The sequence below is a fragment of the Aureococcus anophagefferens genome, assembly GCF_000186865.1.
Source record: "Aureococcus anophagefferens unplaced genomic scaffold AURANscaffold_1, whole genome shotgun sequence".
Classification (NCBI taxonomy): Eukaryota; class Pelagophyceae; order Pelagomonadales; family Pelagomonadaceae; genus Aureococcus; species Aureococcus anophagefferens.
In genome coordinates, this window is record NW_008705561.1 from 496,474 (window position 1) to 520,268 (window position 23,795).

The window sequence follows — 23,795 nt, forward strand, 5'->3', positions numbered from 1 at the left end:
CACGGATCTGGTGCTCTGCAAGGAGGTGACCGACATGAAGCAGATGGCGCGCAACTACCGCAACAAGACGAACTACTACGACAACTCGACGCGGTCCGCGCTCTTCTCCTGGACGACGTCCTGCTAGGCGCGCGTAAATTCCACAAACTTTTAGGATGTCCCGCCGCGGCTCTTCTTCGCGATCTTCGCCAGGGACGCGTGCGCCTCCGCGCCGTCGGGCTCGAGGTCGCGCGCGGGGACGACGGGCGACGTCGACTTGCCGAGCGCGGCGAGGACCGCGTCCATCTTCGCGTCGAGGCCCGCGACCTTGTCGTGGAGGTGCGTGATGCGCCGGTTCAGGTCGTCCTCGGCGCGGCCGACGACGGTCTTCACGAGGCGCCGCGTGAAGGCCAGGGACCCCTCCTTGGACTGCGTCTCGTCCAAATCCTCGAGATCCTCGTCGTCGCGCGTGCGCTCGTCGTCGATCTGCATGTCGATGCGCAGCATCTTGCGGAAGGAAGAGATGATCGCGATGATGCAGTGGTCGAGCTCGAACCAGGAGAACTTCTTGCCCTTGTGCCAGAAGAGCCACTGCGTCACGGCCGCGACCTGGTCGTTCTCGAACATGACCGCGTAGGCGCCGTCGTCGCAGAGCGACGACACGCGCGCTCTCAGAGGCCGCTTCTCGAAGACGCCGCGGTGCTTGATGCGCACCTTGACCGTGGACCCCTTGGGGTGGCGGCTCCGGATGTCGGCCGCGCCGACGACCTTGTGCACCTCGGGGAACCGCACGGCCGCCCACCGGCTCACTTTGCCCTCCGCGGCGTCGAACTTCTCGGACACGCTGATGAGCCGCGCCTTCTCGAAGGACGCGTCGGGCGTCGGCCGCGCGTGCACGCGCATGTTCACGCGCGTGCGGCCGTCGGGCGGCACCTTGACGTCGACGCCGAGCTGCAGCTTGCAGTCCATCGCGTAGAAGCACACCTCGTAGGACTTGGCCGTGTCGCGCGACGTCTTCGCGTGCGCTCTCACGACCCTCCCCGGCCGCAGCACGGTCCGCGCCCAGTAGGCCTCGATGTCGTCGTCGGGGACCCAGGGGCCCTTGAAGTCGCGGTAGGGCGGCACGACGCAGTGGCGCGGCACGTGCCGGTTCCGCGTCGGCAGGCGGTGGTGGAGGAGCCCGAGCGACGGCGCGCGGCCCTCGTGCTGCGCCCGGCGCACGCGCCGGTCCTTCTCCTTGCCCTCGACGCCGAGCTTCTCCCAGAAGACCTTCTGGAGCGCGAAGGCCGTCGTGTAGTACTTCAGCCGCGCCTCGCGCTCCTGCATGGCCAGACGCCCGAGGCGCAGCACGCCGCTCTTGAAGACGCGCCAGCCGGCGACGTGGCGCAGCTCCGCGAGGATGCGCGGGCACAGGTCGTTCGTCGCGATACGCGCGAGCGCCGTCGACGTGAGCACGTTGCACGACGCGTGGCCGATCGCGGACACGGAGTACGCGCAGATCATGGGCGCGCCGACGAGCGTGTTGATGATGTCCGTGCCGATGACGGCGAAGTTCTTCGCCGAGAGGTAGCGCGCCTCGTCGAAGCCCTTCTTGTTCGAGCCGCCGAAGTTCGAGAGCGACGCCGCGCCGCCCTGTTGTTGCCGCTGCTGGTCCTCGAGCGTCCGCTGGTTCAGCGTCCGCTTGTTGCGGAAGGCGCTGCCGTGCATCAACAAATACAAGTCCGTGTTCGTCGACCCGGGCCGCACGATGAACTCGCCCATCATGAAGAGCTTGGGCCGCAGCGCCAGGGAGAACTCGGAGACGATGCGCTTCCACTCGCGGTTGCCCTCTTCTAAGCGCGCGCCCAGCGGCGAGCTCAGGGGCAGGTGGACGCGCTCGTGGGCCACAAAGTGCTCGACCTGGATGTCGAAGTCGCCGCCCTGCTCCCTCTCGTGCTGCTTGAAGCTCAGCACGTTCGCCGTGTGCCGCGACGCGTGGTGGCCGTGCGCGCGCGGGTCGTAGAAGCGCACCGTGTAGGTCAAAAAGGGCGTCAGCTCGACGATGCGCCCGGGCATGAGGTCGTCCTGGGTCCAGTGCGCGCCCGCGTCCTTGCGCAGGAGCATGACGTCGACGCCGACGCGCAGCCCGCCGACGGACGCGAGCGCGTCGTTGAGGAAGGGGATGTTCCGCACCCAGGCGCCGAGCTCCTCCGTGGCGCAGGCGCGCTGGAGCTGGGGGCTCAGGTTCGACAGCATCTCGCGGTGGTAGGCCTGGCGGAAGAGGGCCTCGCTGTTGATGAAGTACTCGCGCATCTGCGACTGCAACGGCTTCGTGATCTTCTGCTCGTGCATGTACTGGTTGAGCTTGTCCATGGTCGACCGGTAGTCGTTGAGCGCCGGGTCGAAGTTCGTGAGCACGTTGGCGATCTCGCCGATGAGGAAGGCCATGACGATGGCGCCGACGATCATGACGACGAAGCCGACGCACTTCTCGCCGAACGTGATCGTCAGCGCGTCGCCGACCATGGACTTGATGGCCCAGTCCAGCGCCGCCACGTAGACGTACCAGAGCCCCCGGCGCCGGAACTTCACGGTGGCGAGCCAGCAGGACGGGTTCGCCATCTCGTAGACGCCGTCGCGGTCGTACCAGCCGTCGTCGCCGTCGCCGAGCGCCTCGCCGACGTTCGCGAGGCAGCCGCTCGGCGACCCGACGATGCGGATGACGCAGGCGAACATGTGCGTGAAGCCGATGACGAGCAGCGTGAACTTGATGATGGTCTGCGACTTGTAGGAGATCTGCGTCTTCGCCGCGAACCGCGCGATGAGGCGGCCGATGCGGAGCACGCGGAGGAGCTTCAGGAGGCGCATCAACTTCAACATGCCGAAGAGGCCCAGGGCGCCGCCGCTCGTGTCGCGCAGGCACGTGTACAGGCTCCGCACGAAGAGGCTCCCGGACCCCGCGTTCGTCGCCGCGACGATGGAGTCGATGGGGAGGCACGACACGAGGTCGACGACGAACCACGAGCCCAGGTACTCCCGCGAGATGACGGAGCGGTCCAGCACGTACTTGGCCTGCTCCCAGTCGTAGGACGACGTGTTGAAGTTGACGAAGATGTCGAGCAGGAAGTAGAGGTCCACGACGAGGTTCGGCACCAAGAGCGCGCACGAGTCGTCGATGAAGGCGATCTCGAAGGGCGTCACGACGGCGGCGTAGACGATGCAGGGGACCATGGCGCCGCTCCAGCAGACGAAGAAGCGGCCGTTGGGGTTCACCAAGAACGTGTCCGGCGGGAATTCCAAAAGCTCGACGTGCTCCTCCCGCGCGGCCTTCGTGCCCTCGATGAGCTCCTGGGCCGTCTGGCGCCGGCCCGGCGACGGCCGGAGGCCCTCCTCGAGCTCCTCGGGCGTGTCCGTGTGGCGCGACGACCGCCCGAAGATCGTGCGCCCGACGGACGACCGCCGCATCATGCCGAGCACGGAGCTCCGCCGCTTCTTCGACGTGGACCGGGACCGCGAGCTCGGCGCGCCCCGCTTCGTGACGGGCACGGGCGAGTGGCGCGGGTTCCGCGACGACGGCGCCGCGCGGGACGTCGACGCTCCCGTGCGGCTCGAGGCCTTGTGGTGCGCGGACGCGAGGCCCGCCATGCCCATGACCTCGACCTTCTCCTCCGCGTGGCGCATCGTCGGCAAAAAGCCCCGCGTGATGTCGTTCGTCAGGGCGTCCATGGCGTCGAGCGCCATGTCGTCCTCGTGGTCCGCCGGGGGCACGACGAACTCGTCGCCGCGGTTCAGGGGGTCCGACACGCGCCACGAGCCGAACGTGGACCGGATGTGGTTGAACGCGCCGATGATCGTCACGTTCCGCGTGGCCTTGGTCCACTGGCCGCGCGCCCGCGTCGGCACGACGACGGAGCCGGCGAAGGGCATGGCCGTCGGGCCGTGCGGCGAGTCCGCGGCCTCGTCGTCGTCGCTGTCGTGATCCTCGTCCCCCTCGCCGACCTCCTCGAGCGTGCCGCGCCGCTTCGACTCCTGCTTCTGGAGCGGCGAGAGCTGGACCTTGTTCGAGCTCCGCACCAGCGTCTCCGACGACGCCGCGTCGCTCACGGCCTCGTCGTCCATAATGCCGGGCGGGGCAGCCCGCCCTCGGGCAAGGCAGCGCCGCCGGCTCGGATCTCGCTCGGAAAGCAAAAATGAAACCCCTCGGCAACTTACCGCACAACTAACGCTGCCACCTTATGGGGCGGCCTTTGGGGGGCGCGCGGGGGTGCTCCTGCGCGACACCCGATGATGGCGCTCGGCGCGTCGGGTCGGGCGGGCGCTCATGGAGGGGCAGCCCGCTGCGCGCACCGGTTGGGCTGCGGGGCGCCGCGCGCGGGGACTTCCAGTTCTTGGCCATCGGCGCGGACATCATCTGCGGGTTGGGCGACTGCCGCGCGCGCTCGCCTCGCTTGGAGGCCTTCGGCGCGAGCCTCGAGGGGAGCTGGGCGGGTTGGCGCCCCCGGTGGCCTCGGCTTGCGGGCTTGGATGTGCCAGCGTCCATTCGTTTCTCTACCTTCTTGCGTCTGTTCAGGGTGTGCTCCCACGTGCACCTCCTTAGGTTCCGCTTGCGTGCCGCCTTGGGCTGCGCCGCCGCCGCGCGATGATCTTGCTCGCGCCTTTGCGTCGACGTGCGGCGAGTTCTTCGTCGTCCGCGCCGCGGTATCCTCCTCTTCTGCGTTGGCTCTTCCTCTATTGCAGCCGTCGCTCGCCTCTGCCTCTGCCGCCGCTGCCGCTGTCGCCTCTGTCCTTTCTGCCGCAGCCGCTGTCGCCTCTATTGCCGCCGCCTCTGCTGCCTCTGCTGCCTGCCTCTGTCTCTGCCGCCGCCGCCGATGTCGTCTCTGCCTCTGCTTCTGCTCCTGCTGCCGCCTCTGCTCCCGCCCGCTGGCCGGCGGGTGTCCTCTTCGGCGTGCGCCCTCGGCCTCCATTCGTGGTCCTCGAGGTGAATCGGGTTGGTCCACCCGGAGTTCCTGCCTGCCGGGTGCGGGTGCCCTCGTTCTCAACTTCCCCCGGTCCACGGCGAGTTCGTTGAGTGTCGTCTGATGAGGCGACTCAGGAGCTGCCGCCCCGCGCCTGCTCGGTCTGGTTGCCTCCTGGGGGGGGTCCCTCCGCGGACCTGCCTCCCCTCCCCGGACGGACGCAGTCGGGCGCGCACCCCCTTCAATAACTTGGTCAACTTTGGCATGGTTACAAATTGGTTACACTTAATTAAAACCGGGGCTTGGCGAGCTGTGGTTGCTCTTCCACCTCAGTGGCTCGGCTTGGATCGCACCGCCGCCGCTTGCAGCGCGTCGCTCCAACCCGCGTACGATTCGCAGCGCATCGCTCCGCCTGCAAACACCATGCTCCTGCTGCAGCTCTGCGCCGTCGCTCTCTCTACGGCCTTCGCGCCGACGCGGCTCCGCGCCGCCCCGACGCGCCTCGCCGCGACGGCCACGGAGGAGGACGTGCGCCTGCGCGTGACGCTCGCCGCCCAGACCGCGGGCCGGAGCTTCAGCTTCGACGTGCAGAAGCAGGTCTGGCTCTACCGGCGGTGCCCCGCGCGCTACTCCGTCGACGGCTCCGGCGTCGAGATCGTCGCCGAGGGCGCCAAGTCGAAGCTCGAGCCCTTCCTCAAGTGGCTCGAGAAGGCGACGAGCGGCGAGCCCCAGGGCATGTCCGCGGAGAGCGGCGACGGCGGCGGGCTGTCCTCCGTGGAGTGGCTCGACGCCGAGGGCGGCATCGAGGGCTGGACGTCCGCGGGCGTCGACCTGCTGGGGCTGACCCAGGCCGAGGGCCCGGGCTTCCTCGGCGCGCCCGCGGGCGCCGACGAGGCGTCGAACGACGCCGACCTCGTCGAGGCCGTCGCGGCGCAGGCCGTCGCCGTCGAGGAGAGCGTCATCGACATCGAGGCCGCGGCGGCCGTCGCGGCGACGAAGGGCGTCGTCGGCACCGTGCCCCAGGAGATCCGCGAGTCGTTCGTCGGCAAGGCGTTCGGCGCGGCGGCGCTCGACGTCGACGCGGCCGCGAGCGACGACCTGGACCTCAGCGAGGAGGACCTCGCGGCCTTCGCGCGGGACCTCCTCGGCGAGTAAGCTTATTAGTGGAAACTCACGGGCGGGGGAACATGGCGCCGAAGTAGTCCTTGACGTGGTGGTAGCGCACGCCGGCGACGCGCGCGAGGTTCGCGTCCGCGTCCGAGTCGCCGACGTAGCAGCTCCGCGCGTTGCACGCGGCCTTGTCCGCGACGCCGAGCTCGTCGAGGGCGAAGTCCCACATGCCCGCGCCCTTGGCTTTGTGGAACCTGCGCGCGTCGTCGTCGAGCTTCGTGAGCGCGACGCAGCAGAGCACGGGGACGGCGACGTCCCGCGCCCAGTTGTCCAACCGGCCGCACTTCTGCCGGAGCTTGTTCTCCAGGACCTCGACCTTCTTCAACCGGTCCAGGCACTCGTTGGACAGCACCGCGAGGCCCGTCGTGGCGTCGAGCGACCGGAGGTGGCCGGGCGCGTGGCCGTACAGATGGGACCACTGGCTCGGCTCGGGCCGCGCGTAGTTCAAGGGCACGAGCGTGTCGTCGAAGTCGAAGCCGAGGAGCCGCTCGGTATGCGGCGGCGCGTCGCCCCAGCGGCGCACGAGGAGGCAGCCGTGGCGCAGGTCCCAGCCCGCGGGGATCTTCGCGCCGCGGTAGCGGCCGGTCGCCGCGGCCGCCGCCGGCGCGGCCTTCTTGCGCGGCTGGAAGAAGGCGTTCGCGGCCGCCGGGCGCTTCTTCGCCGCCGGCGCCGGCGCGGCGGCCGCGGCGCGCTTCTCGAGCGTGACCTCGACGCCGAAGTGGTCCGAGGGGAACATGGGCAGCGTGCCCTTCTTCTCGTGCTGGATGGTCCGAGTACCGACCTGGGCCGTGCCGACGAGCCGGAAGCCCGTCGTCGCGACGGCGCATGCGTCCGCCGCGTCGAGCGTCTGCCGTTTCACCTCGCGATCGAGGACGAAGACGCGGTCGAAGCGGTGCTTGAAGCCGTGCTTGAGCATGCCGTTGGCCCGGCCGTCGTAGGTGAACTCGCTCGCCTTGGGCGAGCCGCGGTCGCGCCAGGCGTCGCGCCACGCGGCGCCCGCGGCCGCGACCGCGTCGCCGTCTTTGCCGTCGTCCCAGTTGAAGTCGCCCAGAAGCACCGCGGCCGCGCAGCCGTGGGCCGCGGCCTTCGCTTCCAGGGTCGCCGCGGCGCGCGCCACCTGCGCCCGGCGCTCCGCGCGCACCGCGGCGTCGACCTCGCGGCCCACAAAGGACTCGAGGTGCGCGACGCCGAACAGGACGTCGCCGACGCCGGGCCAGGCCGCGCGCGCCACCAACAAGCCCCGGCCCATGCGGGACCCGGGGAACGGCACGGTCTCGACGCCGACGAGCGTCGACTTGGACGCGAGGCAGCAGTAGTAGGGCGCGATCGACGTCTGGCGGAACAGTGTGCCGAAGCCGCGGCGGCCGAGCTCGCGCTGCAGGTGCGGGAACGAGTCGTCCGTGACCTCCTGGAGCCCGACCACCGTCGCGTCGGCGGCGAGGGCGGCGATGGCGGCCATGCGCGCGCCGAAGGTCTCCTCGCGCTCGAACCAGACGTTGAAGGACAGGACCGTGAGCGGCGCGCCGGCCGGTGCCGCGGCCGCGGCCGCGCCGTACTGCGCCGCGCGCAGCTTCCGGATCGCCGCCATCTGGTCGTCGATGGTCGTCGGCGGCGGCGGCGCGATTTCTGACGCGCCCGCGGTCGCGAGGAAGTTGGCCATGGGGTCGCCGCTCCCGGCCGGCGGCCGCGGAACCGGCGGAACCGGCGGGACCGGCGCCGCCGCCGCGCGCGCGGCGTCGTCGCGGCGCTGCTCGTCGCGCAGCTTCCGGATCGCCGACAGGTCCTCGTCCGTCGCGGGCGGCGGCGGCGCGGCGCCGCTGTTGCGCGTCAGCAGGGCGGCGGCGGCGCCCTCCAGCGAGCCCTGGGCGTCCGCGAGCGCCGCCGCCGCGTCCGCCTCGGAGGCGCCCGTGAAACTAATAAGCTGCTCGACGAGCGACGGCGGCGGCGCTTCGTCGTTGCTATCGTCACCTGTGAGGTCGATCATTGTGCGATTTCAAACCGAGTCAGGCCTCCATAATGCTGTCCCCACCTTCTTAATTGCCACAAGTCCTCCAAGGAGGACCTCCTCGCGCGCCGCCGCGAACGCGCGCGCGGACCCAAAGTCGGAGCAGCAAGCGCGCGTGGACGCCCGCCGTTCGACGCAGCGGCCCACGCGACGCGAGCGCACAACAAAATGGATGTGTCGAACTTGATCCAGATGACGCCCTGGGACCGCTACGCGGGCGTCTGCGGGGCGCTGACGACGATCGTCTGCCTGCTCATCGGCTTCGTCGCGCTCTTCGTCAACGACGGCGCCTGGCACGTCTTCGCCGCTCTGTACACCGTCGGCGTCGGCTTCCTCGTCGCGGTCATCGAGCTGCCCGCGCTCTACTGCCACAGCTACGCGTGCATCAAGCTCAAGGACCGCCTCATCGAGGACACGTCCTTCCACCACGGCTGGATCCGCGCCTCCTTGTGCGGCCCTCCCGCGTCCGCCGCGCGGCGCCGCGGCGACCGCGACCGCCGCCTCTCGCCCGCAGGTACGTCGCGTGCACGCCGGCGATGCTCGGCTTCAAGTCGATCCTCATCTGGCCCGGCGTCCAGCTCCTCGTCTGCGCGGCGCTCTACATTTTGGTGTCCATCAAGTACCGCATCTCCTCGGGACCGAGCACGACGGGCTACAGCAACTTCGACCAGGGCTACTCCAAGGTCGCGACGGCCGACGCCGGCGCCGAGGAGGAGGGGCCCTCCTTCGGCACGTTCACGCTCTAGGGAAGTGCCGTAAGGTTCGCCCGTAGAAGAAAACCGGGGTTAGTCCGCGATGCCCTCCCGCAGCACGCGCTGGTACTTGCCCGGCGCGAAGTCGCCGGACGACGCGACCATGCCGGCGTAGAGGGCCAGGGTCAGCGCGAAGACGCCGGCGCCCGCCGCGCCGAACTTCAGGAAGGCGCCGAGGCCGCAGAGGAGCGTCGCCGCGCGCGGCACGCGGAAGTGGCAGAGCCAGATCTCGAGCGTGCAGAGCGACGCGAAAAACTGGGCGACGATGCTGCGCGTCGTGATCTCCGGCGACTCGTCGTCGCAGGTGCAGTAGCGCTTCGGCGGCGGGTCGCAGGGGTCGCAGCGCGCCGCGAGGGGGTTGCCCTGCACGTCGCGGAATCGCCGCCGCTCGCTCATCTCCATGGCGGCGTGCGGCGCTTGCGCTCGCTCGCGCGGCGACGGCTGCGGCGCGACGGTTAGGAGGGGTGAGCGATGCGACGGTCGCGTGTCGCGCGCGACGCCGTCGTGCCAGGCGCGCGACGCGATTGCTCGAGGCTCGAGACCAGTTTTCTCAACCTCAAGCTGCCGTTCAACATGCCGCTAGTCGTCGCCGTTTAAACACGCCGCGAATTAAAAGCCGACCCGCCTACTGGTGCGCGATGGTCTTGGCGTAGTGGCCGCGGCAGTAGGCCGGGAGGAGCGTGAGGTCCGCGTCCGCGTCGGGCCGCGCCGCGGCCTCGGCCTCGAAGTCCGCGAGCGCGTCCGCGAGGCCCGCCTCGCCGCCCGGCAGGGACACCTGGAGCAGCGCCGACGTCTTGGGCATGTTTCCGCGCTCCGGCTCGACCTCGAGCTCGCAGCCGAGGAGCGCGAAGGTGCCGAGGCGCCGCTCGACGACGTCGAGGCACGCGTTGATGAGGCCGCTGTCGAAGAGGTGGCCGTCGAGGCGCACGACCGTCGACCCCGCGGCCGTGAGCGCGCCCGCCGGCGCCTCGCTCGCCCGGCCGCGCGCGCCGCGGAGCTCGTCGACGTACGCGTAGGGCTTCGTCAGCGCGCCCTTCTCGAGGATCGTCGCGGCCGCGAGCGGCGCGGGCCACGCGCGAATCGACGGCGGCTCGGCCGCGAGCGCGGGCACGAGGCCGATGAGCGCGTCGCCGAAGTGCTGCGACGCCTCCCGCGGCAGCTCCGCGGGCAAAATGTCGACGCCCAACACGAAGAAGTCGCCGCCCGACGCCGTGTCCGGCGACGCGACGGCCCGCTTCGCCGCGTCGTAGGAGTAGCACGGCAGGTCCGGCGTCGTCGTGCGCTCGAGGCACTCGACAGACCCGCCCACGTCGCACCCCAAATCGGCGACGCCGCGGAGCCGCGCGAATTCGGGCAGCCGGTCGTGGGGCAGCGCGCGCGGGTACCGCTCGTCCCAGTAGGCGCAGTTCACCAACAGCGACGTCTTCGCGTGCCAGTCGTCCGCGTAGGACACGGCGTAGCGCTCGGGCCGCGCCAAATAGTCCGCGGCGTCGAAGCGCGAGCCGTCGCGCGGCGCGACGCGGTCGCCCCGCCGCACGACGACGCCGAGGAACGACGGCGCGTCGTCCGCGAACCCTCGCTCGAACCGCGCCGCCAGCGCGCCCACGTCGTCCACGAGGCGCGCGCCGCCGCCGAGCGCGTCGAAGACCTGCTGCGCGCCGACGGACACGCGGCCGTCGCCGACGAAGGACACGACGAACGGCTTCCCGTCGACGGGGTCGCGGCACGGGTTCCGCCGCAGGGCCTCGCCGGCGCGGGCCACGGCCTTTAGAGCGTCGACGAGGGTCCCGTAGTAGCGCGCCGGCGCGATGCCGAGCAGCGGGGACGACACGCCGTGCTCCACGAGGAGCCGCTGGCCCAGCGCCGACAGCGCGCCGATCGCGCCCGCGAGGCCCGCGTACTCCCCGAAGGCCACGAGCCGCTCGCCCGACGGCCCCACGATGCACTCGTAGTCCACGAGCGTGCACTCCTGCGCGGCCAACGCGTCGAGGAGCGGCATGTTCTCCGCCTGGGCTTTGATCGTGTGGCTGAAGAACGCGTACGTCGTCTTCGGGAGCACGCTCGAGACCGCGGGCTGCTTGACGCCCAGCACGGCGTCGCAGTCGCTCAGGTCCGCCGTGACCTCGGCGCCGGCGGCCGCGAACTCCGCGTCGCGGAAGACGCGCCGCGGCGAGGGCTGCACGAGCACGCGGTGGCCGCCCTGGACGAGGCCCGCGACGTGCTTCGGCGTCAGCGGCGACCGGCGCTCCCAGATGCCGTAGCACTCCGCGAGCACGCCGATGGTGCCCTTGGCGCGCCGCGGCGTGACCACCGGGATGCGGCGCAGCAGCCCTTTCACGAGGAGGGGCTCCATCACAGAATCCGCCCGATTCTGCAGATCTGCGTCGGCTTCGAGGCGAGCGCCGAGGCGGGTGGGGGGGTCAGGATTGGCCGCTTTGCTACGCGAAGGTGGAGAAAGAGATCCGGAGGCTCAAAGGCTACGAATGGTACGAGTTCTACTCGGACCTACCATTCTGCCCCATCCGATGCATGCCGCAGGGGGCGACCGCCCGCAAGCTCGAGCCCGATCGTCCTCCCGGAGTCCCGCGGCTGCTGGGCGCCGCATGGCGATGGCGAACCGGACGCGCCGGCGCGCCGACGGGGACCCACGGGCGCTGAGCTTGGGGCCACGTACGACGGCGCACGTCCCGTGGGCCTCCGCCTTCTCAGGAGCCCCCTCGAGCGACCCACAGCCAGGACTCGGAGCCGTCACTGCGTCGCGGCGCGCGCGATCCAGGCCTGCGGGCTTGCTGCTCGCGGATGGCCTGATGCCGTGCATGTCGGGCCTGTTCACGCGCGCTCTGAACGCACTACCACCTCCGAGCACACCTGCGCGACGGAGGCCCCATCGTGCCTCTGGACTTCTCCGCTCCCATCGAGTCACACCTCGACTCGCGGCCACCGGTGCACCGTGACTGGCATCCGCGAGGGTGCGCTTCGAAGCACCGCCGCCCCTGCAACTCGCCCTTTTCCCACACCTGACCTACGCTGTCGTTCTCGACGCGGGGCAGCATCAGCCGCTCGCACTTCACGCACATCAAGCACTCGTCTGCGATGATGATGTCGACGGCCTCGGCGCCGAAGGCTCGCCGAGCACGAGCGGAGCCGAAGGCGCGAGGTTGCTCGAGCCTCGAACCCCTTCCATCGAGCGGCAAGCAGCGAGGCCGCACCACAGCTGCCGCCGCCAGCGCCAATGGCCGACGTCGCGCCGCCCGTCGCCGACGAGCCAATGGCCGCCGCCGCGCCCGCCGACGCCGAGACCGCCGAGGCCGCCGCCGCCGCGGCGCCCGCGGCGGACGCCGCCGACGCGCCGGCGGCGGCGCCGGCGCGCATCATCATCGACTCGTCGCAGGGCGCCGTGAGCGGCGGCGTGAGCGGGCGCGAGCTCGCGAAGCGCATCAAGACGTTCAGCGACGGCAGCAACATCTGGACGCGCAAGCTCGACGCGGAGACGGACGCGCCCGAGGCGAAGGCGCGGCGGCGCGCGGAGCTCAACGACGACGTCGAGCTCGAGGCGCCCGAGAGCGACATCGGGGACATCCCCGAGGCGGCCCTGGACAAGGCCGCGCGCGAGATGTCCTGCTTCCGGCGCGCGGCCTTCGACGTCGACATCGACGGCGCGGACGTCGACCGGGGCTGGCTCCGGCCCGACGCGGACCCGTCGGACTTCTTCAACTACGGCATGGACGAGGGCGCGTGGCGCGCGTACGCCGCGCGCCAGCTCGTCGTGCGCCGGGACCTGCAGGAGCGGCGCGCGAAGCTCGCCCACGCGCACGCGGTCGCGCAGCACGTCGCGCGCCACGGCGACCGCGGGCCGCCGCCGCCGCCGATGGTCCTCGCGCCCGTGCCCGCGCCGGGCATGGGCGCGCCGCCCTTCGGCATGAACGGCGGGCCCACCTTCGGGGGCATGCCGCCGCCGAACATGATGATGGGGCCGCCGCGGGGCGCGCCGAACGTGATGATGGGCGGCGCGCCGCCGCCGGCCTGGGGCGGCGCGCCGCCGCCGCGCGGCTTCCCGCCCCAGCCCTTCGGGGCGCCGCCCCAGCCCTTCGGCGCGCCGCCGGCGCCCGCGCCCGCGGCCGGCGACGACGAGGGCCGCTCCCGCCGCCGCCGCCGGTCCCGGAGCCGGAGCCGGTCCCGGAGCCGCGACCGCAAGCGCCGCAGCCGCCGGGGGTAACGTCTCCTGTTAAGCTTCCTAGACTCCCAGCGCCACGTCCTCGGGCTTGCGCATCCGTATGCCGTTCTCCGAGGACCCGGGCGTGTCGCGCGTCGAGAGAGGCGTCGAGAGGGCCGCTACGGCACCTACGATTTCACGAGACTCGAGCGCGGCGCACCCCGAGTGGCAGAACCTCGACGAGTTGACGACGCGCGAGGGGGCGAGATGGCGGTCGCCGGGGGAACTATTTGGCTCGTCTACCACGGCCTCGTGCTCCTAGCCCTGAGCTACACGACCATGGGCGTCTTCACGAACCTCTCGCCGACGGAGCTCCACCCCAACATCCCCCTCGCGACGCCGATCCCGAGCGACTTCTTCGACGAGACGACGCAGTACATGATGGGCCGCAAGTCCGGGTGGTGCGGCGAGCTGCTCACCATGGCCGTGGCCATGCTCGGCGCCGCGTGGCAGTTCTGCGACTCGCCGCAGGCGTCGAACGCTCTCGCCAAGTGGTGGGGCCGCGCGTTCCTCGCGCAGCTCTGCGCCTTCTGGGTGGCGCCGCTCTACGAGGCGACGATCTTCAAGGCGTGCTGGGTCTGGTTCTTCTGGGCCGCCTTCGGCGGCGCGTGGCTCTGGTCCGAGTTTGGCCTCGAAAAGCCGAAGCGGCGCCCGCGGCCCGGGTCGTGGAGCCGGAGCAAAAAGCGCGGCGACGCGCCCGTCGAAGAGCCCGCCGCGACGGCGCCGCCGGCGGCCGCGAAGCCGGCGAAGGCGAAGGCGCCGACGCCGAAGGCGTCGGCGGCGGCGAAGGCGCCGCTCCCGAAATCACCCAAGGGGGCGCCGCCGCCGCCGCCGCCGCCGCCGAATCTGGGCACGCGCTGCGAGGGATTCGTCGTCGAAGCGACCTCGGGGCCGCGGACCAACTACGCGTTCGTGCGCCCCCGCGGACGCCCCTCGTCTGGCGCCCACTACAACCTCTTCCTCCACGCAAATGACATGCGCGCGGGCGAGGCCTGGGTCGCCGTCGGCGACCGGGTGGCCTACACGGTCGCGAAGAACGAGGGAAAGACGGGACCGCATCGCATCGCAATCAAAGCCGTGAAGTGCGCCGACGTCGTGGTCCTCGAGCGCGCGGGCGGCCCGCCGCCGGGGGCGACGGGGACGACGGCGCCGCCGAAGCTGGGCACGCGCGCCGAGGGGATTGTCGTCGAAGCGACCTCGGGGCCGCGGACCAACTACGCGTTCGTGCGCCCCGCGGACACCTCGTCCGACGACCTCTTCCTCCACGCGGCGCAAATGCGCGAGGGCGAGGCCTGGGTCGCCATCGGCGACCGGGTCGCCTACACGATCGCGAAGAACGAGGGAAAGCCGGGAATGCCAATCAAAGCCGTGAAGTGCGCCGACGCCGTGGTCCTCGAGCGCGCGGGCGGCGGCGCGGACGCGCCGCCGCCGCCGCCGCCGGTGGCCTCCGCGTTCAAGTCTCTGCCGCCCGGGGCGAATCCGGCGCCGCCGAAGCCGGGCACGCGCGGCGAGGGGACCGTCGTCGAAGTCCGAGGTCGCGGCGAGGGGACCCAATACGGGTTCGTCCGCCCCGCGGACGCCTCGTCCGACGACCTCTTCCTCCACGCGGCGGACATGCGCGCGGGCGAGGCCTGGGTCGCCATCGGCGACCGGGTGGCCTACGTGATCGCGAAGAACGCGGAAAGATACGTGATCGCGAAGAACGCGGAAAAAAGAACGGGCGGTGGAAAGAAAGCCGTCAGGAAAACCGTCAAGTGCGCCGAGGTCGTGGTCCTCGACCGCGCGCGCGGCGCCGCGGACGCGGCGGCGCGCATCGCGGCCTGCAGCTACGGCGAGTCGGCGCGCGCCCTGAAGCGCCGCGACGCCGCCGTCGGGCGCGCCGCGAAGTCGCCGCCGCGGCCCCCGGGTCTGGCCGCCAAGCCGCCCCCCGGGTTCCAGCTTCGGGTCGGCTGGGAGGACGACGACTCGGACGACTCGCTCGAGCGCTACGCCTGAGGCGCGCCCCGCGCGAGCGACGCGCGCCTCTTCTCTTCGGCTACCTCGCCGCTAGAGCGCAAGCCCCGGTGGCTACTGACACACTACTAGAGCGTCTAAGCTTGTGCGTTGCGAGTGCCTCCTGAGGACTCTCCTGCAGGGCTGCGCGCCCAGACTCTCTAGGCACGGCGGTCCTTCGGACGCGCGCGCGGCCTTCGAGCCGGCAATTCGCGCTCGAGCCTGTCGGGCGCGGCTTCTTGTCTTTCCGTCGGCGGTGCGAAGGAGCACGATCGGCTGGCGGCGTTGCAAGTCGCGGCGCCGGACGGCTCGCGGCGCCTCTCGAAGGGAGCATCTGAGTCCACGGCGTCGCCGGCGGCGACGGAGCATGTCTGCGCCGTCGCAAGCGCATTGCAGGCAGAGCGAGGCGCTCCCGGCGCGTCGGCTCCGTCCTGCCGAAGCGCGGACGCCGTCGCGCCGCGTCGGACGCCGTCGAGCAGCGGCGGACGCCGTCGCGGCGCGGCGCGCGCGAAGTCACGGATGCGGCGCTGCGCCGATGCCTGGACCGCCTCCGCGCCCCAGCGCCGCGCCGGCGCGCCGCTCAGAGCTCCTCCGGGCCGGCCTTCTCCATCTGGCAGAACCACCAGAAGAGACCGCCGAAGACGGCGCAGGCGAACAGCACGAAGCACTGCTCGAGGTACTCCTCCTCCTTCTCCTTGGCCGTCTTCTTCGGCGCCTTCTTCTTCGCCATCGCGGCGCGTCGAGCGGCAGCGCGGGGCAGCGACGCGCACGGCGCCGGTGGGCGTGCAGGCGCTGGGCTGCCTCGATCGCACAAAACGCGACGAGCGCTGTGCCGCTCATCTCACCGCGTCGACGCGACGCCTCGCTCGCCGCCCCGCGCCCCCCCGAACGGACGCACTGAAACATGGCCGACGACGACGCCGAGGAGACGGTCGTCGACGGCAGCGAGGCGAGCGAGGAAGAGGAGGCGCTCTCCGACTCGGAGAAGCTCGCCATCGTCCAGCACTTCCTCCTCCAGGCGCCCCCCGGCGAGTACGGCGAGGTGCTCAAGGACGCGTCGCAGCTCGTCGACGACGGCGTCCTCAGCGCCGGCATGCTCGCGGGCATCGCGCGCGCGTACAACACGCGCGAGCTGTTCGCGATCCCGCGCCCGTTTCCGCCGCGCCGTGTTTCCCCCGAACGACACCTCCCGACGCAGGCGCGTCGCTGTGGCCGAGGACGGCGCGCGCGTGATCCTCTGCGACGCGAGCGAGGTCGCGCCGACGCGCTACGTCGAGAGCGAGTCGAAGCGCGTCTACGAGGTCGACCACGCGACGCTCGAGGCCAAGCTCTACGAGCCGCCGCCGCCCGAGGAGGCGCCGGAGGCGGATGAGGATGACGCGCCTCCGGATGACGACGACGACGCGGAGGCGGCCGCGCCGTCGCGCGAGGCGCCCCCGGCGGAGGCGCCGGAGGCGCCGGAGGAGCACGCGCTTGAGCCCGCTCGCGCGGCGCTCGCCGCGGCCATCGGCGCCTACGTCGCGGGCCACTACGGCGGCCGGGGCTCCCGCGACTTGCACCACGCGGTCTACGCGCTCGACGGCGCGCTCGCCGTCGCGATCCGCGGCGACAAAGTGAACCTGCGGAACTTCTACGCGGGCGGCTGGGCGTCGACGTGGACCGCCGCCGTCGACGGGGCCGGCTACGCCGTCTCCGGCTCCGTCCGGGTGCGCGCCCACTACTTCGAGGACGGCAACGTCCAGCTCCAGAGCGCGAAGACCGTCGAGGCCGCAAAGTGCGCGGACGTCGCCGCCGTCGCCGCGCTCGTCGAGGAGACCGAGGGCGCCCTCCAGCGGGGCCTCGAGGACATGTACGAGAACATGTCCGCCGAGACCTTCAAGGCCATGCGCCGCGTCATGCCCATCTCGCGCCAGAAGATGAAGTGGAACATCAACGAGATCGCGCTCAAGCGCGGCCTCAGCAAGTAGAGGTCGAAGGCGTCCGATCCGTCGCCGCGACCCTCGCGTAAGCATGTCGGCCGCGCGTTTCGCCTCTTGGTTACCGGGTCCGCTCGGCGCGTCAAACACTCGTGTTGAAGTTCAAGGTGCCGTCGACGCCTTCACTGGCCTTCGGTCATTAGGCGAGCATGGCGAGCATGGACAAGCGCCTCGCGACAGCTGCAGCAGCCGCGCTTGCAGCTGCCGCGGCCGCGCTGGCGCTCTACCGGCGCCGGCGCACGGCGACCTACAGCCTGCGCCCGGAGAACGCGCTGCCGGCGAACCAGCTCGCCCCCAAACAGCTCGAGGAGCCCGGCGACCCCGACCGGCTCGCGCGGCGCATCGAGACGGTGCTCCGGCGGCGCACGGCGCGCGTCATCGTCGTCATGGAGCGGCTCTGCGACGGCCACAACTTCAGCGCCGCGTTCCGCACCTGCGAGGCCCTCGGCGTGCAGCACGTCTGGTTGGTCCAGCCGCCGCGCGGCGACGCGCTCTACCTGTCGCGCGCCGCGGGCAAGCGCATGAACGACATGGCCTACAGCTCGGAGGTCGACGCGAGGAACGCGGCCCGCGAGCGGATGTCGAAGACGGAGCTCGCGGCGGCGGGCTACAAGGACGGGACGATCGTCCGCGTCACCCCCGGGTCGCGCCGCGACCGGCGCAACAAGAAGGCCGCGCGCGCCTGGGCCGGCGACGTCGACCTGGACCAGGCGCACGCGTCGCTGGGACGGGGCGCGGCGCGGTTCCTGAGCCTGCGGACCTTCGAATCCACGGAGGCGTGCGTCGCGGCGCTGCGGGCCGTCGAGGGCTGCGAGATCTGGTGCACGGACCTCGGCCAGGGCGCCAAGGTCCTGGACCAAGACGCGCCGTGGCTCGCGGCGAAGGCGCTGCCGAAGCGGCTGGCCCTGGTCGTCGGCACGGAGTCGACGGGCGTGTCGAACGCGTTCCTGGACGCCGCGGACGAAAGGGTCTACCTGCCGATGAACGGGCTCCAGGACAGCCTGAACGTGGCCGTGGCGACGGCGCTCGCGCTCCAAAGTTGTCTGAACTTGTACGGCGCGGACGCGTGCGGCGATCTCGTGCGCGAGGGCGACATCGCCGGCGCCAGGGGCGCGGACGAGCTGCGCCGGGACTGGGCGGGCCACCTCGGCCGGGACGACGACGCCGTGGCGGGCATCCTCGAGGCGCTCGAGGCCGGCGCGGCGCCGCTCGACGACCTCCGCCGGCCCGACGCGTTCCGCGAGCACAACGGCAAGATCCGCAAGGACGCGCGCGCGGCCGTGCGGCGCGAGAAGGCGGCCCAGGAGGGCCCGTCGTAAGTATATGTACGGGGCCTTTAGTACACGCGGCGGGTCTGGCAGGCGCGCGAAGTACGGGGTATGCTTACGCGGGGGATCTCGGCGGGCGACGGGTCGGTCTCGGCCGCGGGGACTCGGGCGGCGTCGGGGCTCGCCGTCGTCTCCGCGGCGTCATGTTTCCGGTCGCACGCCGTATCGATCTAGCGCTCCATCGTCTCCGCGGCGGGCGCGGCGCCGGCGGCGGCGGCGGCGGCGAGCGCGGCCGTCTTGTCGAGCGACGTCGCGCAAACGCTCGTGGACAGCGGCGGGGGGAGGAAGTAGTACCCGGGCACGCATTCCTTCTCCGACGACTTGCCGTCGACCTCGCTCCAGACCATGAACGGGAAGCCGCAGCCGTGCTCGACCTCGTAGTCGGGGAGCTTCTCCCTGATCTTCGTTTCGAGGGGGCCCCGGTTACACAGGACCCACCCCGCCACGGGTCACGTCTTGAGGGTCACGACCTTCTTATCAGACATACTGTGCCGCTCGAATTTCGCAAGTTCGGGGCCCTCTCAGTGGGAGCGCGGACGGAGCAAGCAGAGGCGTTCTGCGAGTCCCATTCCAGCGTATTCAGAGTGTGGCAAAAATGAGCTCCTCGGCTCGCCAGGTCGATCGAAGGCTCCCTTTACTCCCGGCGGTGGGCCGCCAACCGCGCCTCCAGGGGCGCGCGGGGCGAGTCGGCGTCGAGCTCGAGCTGGCCCACGCGCGCGTCGACGTCGTCCGCGCGATCGTCCTCCTCCTCGCCCGGCCGGCACTTGAGGTGGGCCCAGAGGTAGGGCGCCGGCGCGCAGATGGAGTGGCAGGCGACGAGGTAGTCCTGGAGCTCCTCGAACTCGCTGAAGGTCGCGTCGGCGCAGGAGAGCTTCGCCTTGGCGACGTCGAACGCGTCGACCTTGGCCGCGAGCGGGCCGCGCGGGTCGTCGACGCGGAGCGCGTCCACGAGGGCGCGGACCCAGCCGTCGTCCTGGGCGTGGGCCAGCGCCCGCAACAGTAACCCGACGCCCTCGCAGAGCGTGTGGCACTGCTCCTTCCAGAGCATCTGCGCGTCGTCGACGTTGTCGCGCGCGTGCGCGAGCCTCCGCTTCGCCGCCTCGAGCGCGTCGCGGCTCGGCCCCTTCTTCGCCTTCTTCTTCGCGTGGCGGATCTCCTTCTCCGCGGCCTCGACGAGGTCCCGGGCCGTCTCGCGCGCGGCGCCGGCCGTCCGCTCGGCCTCGCGCATCATGTCCACCGCCTCCCGCACGCGGCCGATGCGCCCGCGCTCCTCCCCCCGCGAAAAGGGGCGGTAGCGCACGTCGTCCTCGGGCTTCGCCGCCTGCCAGCCCACGGGCTCGAAGAGGTCCGCCTCCGCGCAGTTCCGGCCCGCCAGCGCGGCCACGAGCGCGTTCGCCTCGCGCAGGTCCCGCGCGGTCCAGGTCCGGCGCGGCACGAGGCAGGGCCCGAGGAGCGCGCCGCCGTCGACGTCGACGTCCGCGGCGTAGGAGCCCGAGAGCGCGGCCGCGAGCGCCGCGCCGCAGTCCTCGACGGCGACGGCGCCGCTCAGCACCTTGCGCGCGGTCGCGTTGGCCAGGAACTCGGCGACGAGGCAGTCGACGAGGACGCGCCACTCGCCCGGGTCCGCGGAACCGGCGTCGACGGGCGCGCGCGCGCCGTCCGTCGCCGCGGCCCAGAGCGACGTCGCCGTCAGCCGCCACTCCTCGCGCGGCGGCCCCGCGCCGTCGTCGGCCGCGAGCTCCTCCTCGACGAGGGCGTTCAGCGACTTCAACAGGGCGTGGAGGACGCAGTCGCCCCAGAAGCTCCGGCCGCCGAGCGACGCCGCGTGGCGGCACCCGGGCAGGTCCCGGACGAATTTCCGGAGCCAGTCGCCGACGAGGCAGACCTGGAGCCGCGGCGGGAGCCGGTCGAAGTGGCGGCCGCCGCTGAACTCGAAGTGCCAGTTCTTCTCGACGACGATGCGGTGCCGCGCCTCGTCCGCGAGCCGCGTCAGGAGCGCGGCGACGGGGCTCTCGTCGCCGGCGGGCGGTTCGCGGCCGTCGTCGGCCCCGTAATCCTCCTCCTCGAGGGCCGGGCCGGGGTCGCTGAGCTCCAGCGGCTCCCGCGGCGACGGCACGGGGTCCGTGCGCCCGCCGCCGGACGCGCAGCGCCGCGCGTCGAAGGACCCGTCGAGCTGGCGCTTCGCCGCCTCGACCTCCTCCCGCCGCAGCGACACGCCGAGCTTGTCGATGGGCGGCAGATCGCCGAGGGGCACGGCCCCGGCGCGCCGCGCCGCGCCGACGACGCTGCCGCGCTGGACGCGCTGGCTCGACCGCATATGCGCGAGGAGGCCGTCGCAGGCGCTGCCCAACGACGCCCCGGGGGTGGGGCTGCCCGTGCCTGTGCATGGGTCGACCGTGACGGAGCAAATAGATTTCTTCAGGTGGGCGAGGCCCTCGGAGCGGCGTCTGACTCCGAGCGGCGGAACAGGCAGCATGCGGCACCTCGTGGTCCTCGCGTTGCTCCGGGTCGCCGTCGTCACGCCGCTCGTCCAGCCGCCGCGGCGCGGCGCGTCCGCCCTGCGGCGACGCGCCCTGCGGCGCGACGCCACGCAGGATGCGAATTCGATGGAGCGGGCACCGCGCGCGCCGGCCGCGCTGTCGCGGCGACGGCTTCTGGGCGGCGCGGCCGCCGCGTGCATCGGCGCCGCGGTCCTCGCGGACGAGCCCGCGTTTGCGTCCTACGCGCCGTCGAGCGCGGCCGTGACGTCGACGCCGCCGCAGAAGAAGCTGAGCGTCGACGAGCTGAGCCGGCTCGGCGAGAAGAAGGCGAAGCAGCGCGAGGGCGCGCTCGGGAGCCCGAGCATCGACACGATCCTCGGCGAGCTCGAGGCGAGCGTCGAGGCGCTCAACCGGCAGACGCTGGACCTCGAGGCGCAGATCGAGAAGTCCGCCAAGGACGCGCTGCCGTCGTTCTTCCGGCCGCCGCCGTCCAAGGAGCAGACCCAGTCCGAGGCGGCGCTCGCCGAGCTCAAGCGGCTCGTCGAGACGGAGATGAAGGAGCGCGAGGCCATGATCGCGGACGTGCGCGCGCGGCGCCAGGAGATCCAGCTCCAGCTCGAGCGGCAGCGCGAGTTCGAGGCGGAGCTGAAGCGGAGGAACACGGTGCTCAAGAAGCTCGACGCCCAGCCCGAGTGGGTCAACTACGCCTCCGCCGCCGCCGCGTCCATCATCTCCACGTGCATCATGCACCCCGTGGACACGATCAAGACGAAGATGCAGACGAAGGAGAGCGCCAAGGCCGCGGCGCAGGCCGCCGTCGACGACGAGGTCTTCGAGGGCAAGGCCGCCGTGCTCCTGCGCGAGGAGCCGGGTTTACTGGATGACGTCGGCGGCCTCTACAAGGGCCTGCTGGGCAACGTCTTCAAGGAGGCGCCGTCGTCGGCGCTCTACCTGGGGGTCTACGAGGTCTGCAAGACGGCGCTGCTCGGCACGGCCTTCGGCGCGGCGAACCCGCTGCTCGTCTACCTCCTGGCGGGCGGCGTCGGCGAGTTCTGCGGGTCCATCATCCGCGCGCCGTCCGAGGCCTGCAAGACGATGACGCAGACGGGCATCGCGGACGGCTTCGGCGACGCGCTCGCGTCGATCGTCGCCGAGAAGAGCCGGCGGGACCAGGTGCTCCTCGCGTGGTCGTCGTCGCTCTACCGGGACGTGCCCATGGGCGCGATCCAGATCGCCATCTTCGAGGGCCTCAAGACCTTCATCCTCCAGTCGCCGGACATCGTCTTCGACGTGAACACCTTGCAGGCCGAGGCGGCGCTCGGCGCGCTCGGCGGCGCGATCGGCGCGTACGTGACGACGCCGACGGACGTCATCACGACGCGCATCATCTCCGACGCGTCGGGCGCCACCGAGGGCCAGTCCGTGCTCGACCTGGGCCGGTCCATCGTCGAGGACGGCGGGCCCTTCGCCCTGCTGGACGGCGCGGCGCAGCGCGTGCTCTACTGGGCGCCGGCCATCGGCATCTTCCTCTCCTGCTACTGCTCCATCCGCCAGTACGTCGCCTTCCACTTTACGTTCTAACAAAATGCGCCGTCGTCGCTCGCACCCGGTCCTCGGGGTGGTCGCCGGTCGCCGTCGCTAGCACCCGGCGAAGCGCTCCTCGGGGTCGCCGGGCAGCTCCCGGATCGCGGTCGCGAGGGACTGGAGCCGGTAGAAGTTGGCCTCGTTGTGCATCTCCATGAGCACCATGGGGTCGTTGGGCAGGTCGCCGCTCCGCAGCCACTGCAGGATGTGGCGGAAGACCCACCAGTCGCGGTCGAGGAAGTAGGACCCGTCGGGCTCCGCCTTCAGCAGCTTCTGGTTCTCCTCGCACAGCGCCGCGAGCACGCTCCACCGGTCCCGGCACAGGACGCCCGCCGTCGTCTCGAAGATCTGGCCGCCGACGTTGAGCACGACGCGCGCGTCCGCCGGCAGAAAGTGCTGGTTCGCCTTCTTCTCGAACTCCTCCCGCTTCTCCTTGTTCTTCGCGTGCATCTCCGTCGTCTTGTGCCAGATCTCCCGCAGCGTGACCGCCTCGCGCTTCAGCTCGCGCTCCTGGTTGTCCAGGTCCTCCCAGACGGCCTTGACGTCGATGCCGCGCGCCGCGTGCGGCATCGGCGCCATGTGGGGCGGGTACGACATGGCTCGGTGCGCCGCGCAGAGGTTGTGCAGCGGGCAGGCTGCCCCTTTTTCAAAAAGTTGAATCCAGCGTTGACGTCTCGGTGCATTTTTATATGTCACGATGGTGGCTAGAGATAATAGTAAGTGGGCTGCTCCTCGTCGCTAATGGCAGCGCGCAAGACCGCATCTGCGGCGGCGGCGACGCCGCCGCGCCGACCGCCGGCCTGCGGCGCACGGTCTACTACACGGGCAAATTCGATACGCAGATGTGGAACCTGACGACGCCGCACTGGGGCGCCGCGTGGCCCGCGGGCTGGCGCTTCGAGTTCCACGACGACGCGGCCCTCGAGGCGAGCATCCTCGCCCTGGACCGGCGCCTCGCGGCAGCCGGCGTCGCCAACGTGAGCGCCGCGTTCGCCACGCTCAGGCCCTGGGCGTTCCGCGCGGATCTCTGGCGCTACTGCATCCTCTGGTGCGTCCACGCGCTCAAACATTCCATCACCTTGTTCCTTCAGGGCCTGCGGCGGCGTCTACCTGGACTGCAAGATGCGCCTGAACGGCGACGTCGACGCCTTCGTCGACGGCTTCGAGGACCGCCGGGCGCGGCTGACGAACCGCAGCGACCTCCTCTACGTCTGCCGCGATCTCTGGGCGACGTCCGAGGACCGAGCGGAAACGCTGGTCCTCTGGAACGGTGCGCGACGGGCGGCTTTCCCGTAGGCTTCACCGGACGTCCCCGTAGGCTTCATGATGTCGACGCCGTCGCACCCCGTCCTGCGTGAGACCATTCGAGCCGTCGTCGACAC

General features: G+C 71.5%; 6 protein-coding genes across 6 annotated transcripts; 4 read left to right on the forward strand and 2 right to left on the reverse strand.

The window, feature by feature from the left end:
• Positions 1 to 3,187: 3,187 nt before the first annotated feature.
• On the forward strand, positions 3,188 to 3,937 carry AURANDRAFT_60496 (hypothetical protein; the record flags this gene model as incomplete). The annotated part of the gene is made up of 1 exon (XM_009033976.1): positions 3,188 to 3,937. The coding sequence occupies one exon, from the start codon at positions 3,188 to 3,190 to the stop codon at positions 3,935 to 3,937; it is 750 nt and encodes a 249-aa protein (XP_009032224.1).
• Positions 3,938 to 6,058: 2,121 nt separating this feature from the next.
• AURANDRAFT_70500 (expressed protein) lies at positions 6,059 to 8,107 on the reverse strand (the record flags this gene model as incomplete). The annotated part of the gene is made up of 1 exon (XM_009034513.1): positions 6,059 to 8,107. The coding sequence occupies one exon, from the start codon at positions 8,065 to 8,067 to the stop codon at positions 6,085 to 6,087; it is 1,983 nt and encodes a 660-aa protein (XP_009032761.1).
• Positions 8,108 to 8,139: 32 nt separating this feature from the next.
• On the forward strand, positions 8,140 to 8,858 carry AURANDRAFT_70501 (expressed protein; the record flags this gene model as incomplete). Its single annotated transcript, XM_009033977.1, has 2 exons — positions 8,140 to 8,537; positions 8,603 to 8,858. Coding segments are annotated over 2 exons (653 nt in total), but the record flags the coding sequence as incomplete, so codon positions are not given.
• A 973-nt stretch (positions 8,859 to 9,831) lies between these two features.
• AURANDRAFT_2262 (hypothetical protein) lies at positions 9,832 to 11,127 on the reverse strand (the record flags this gene model as incomplete). Its single annotated transcript, XM_009033840.1, has 1 exon — positions 9,832 to 11,127. A coding segment is annotated over one exon (1,296 nt), but the record flags the coding sequence as incomplete, so codon positions are not given.
• Positions 11,128 to 15,859: 4,732 nt separating this feature from the next.
• Positions 15,860 to 17,067, forward strand: AURANDRAFT_51919 (hypothetical protein; the record flags this gene model as incomplete). The annotated part of the gene is made up of 2 exons (XM_009033978.1): positions 15,860 to 16,179; positions 16,244 to 17,067. 2 exons carry the CDS (start codon positions 15,950 to 15,952, stop codon positions 17,010 to 17,012), a joined length of 999 nt encoding a protein of 332 aa, XP_009032226.1.
• Positions 17,068 to 21,603: 4,536 nt separating this feature from the next.
• Positions 21,604 to 22,410, forward strand: AURANDRAFT_18372 (hypothetical protein; the record flags this gene model as incomplete). Its single annotated transcript, XM_009033979.1, has 1 exon — positions 21,604 to 22,410. The coding sequence occupies one exon, from the start codon at positions 21,604 to 21,606 to the stop codon at positions 22,408 to 22,410; it is 807 nt and encodes a 268-aa protein (XP_009032227.1).
• Positions 22,411 to 23,795: the final 1,385 nt, after the last annotated feature.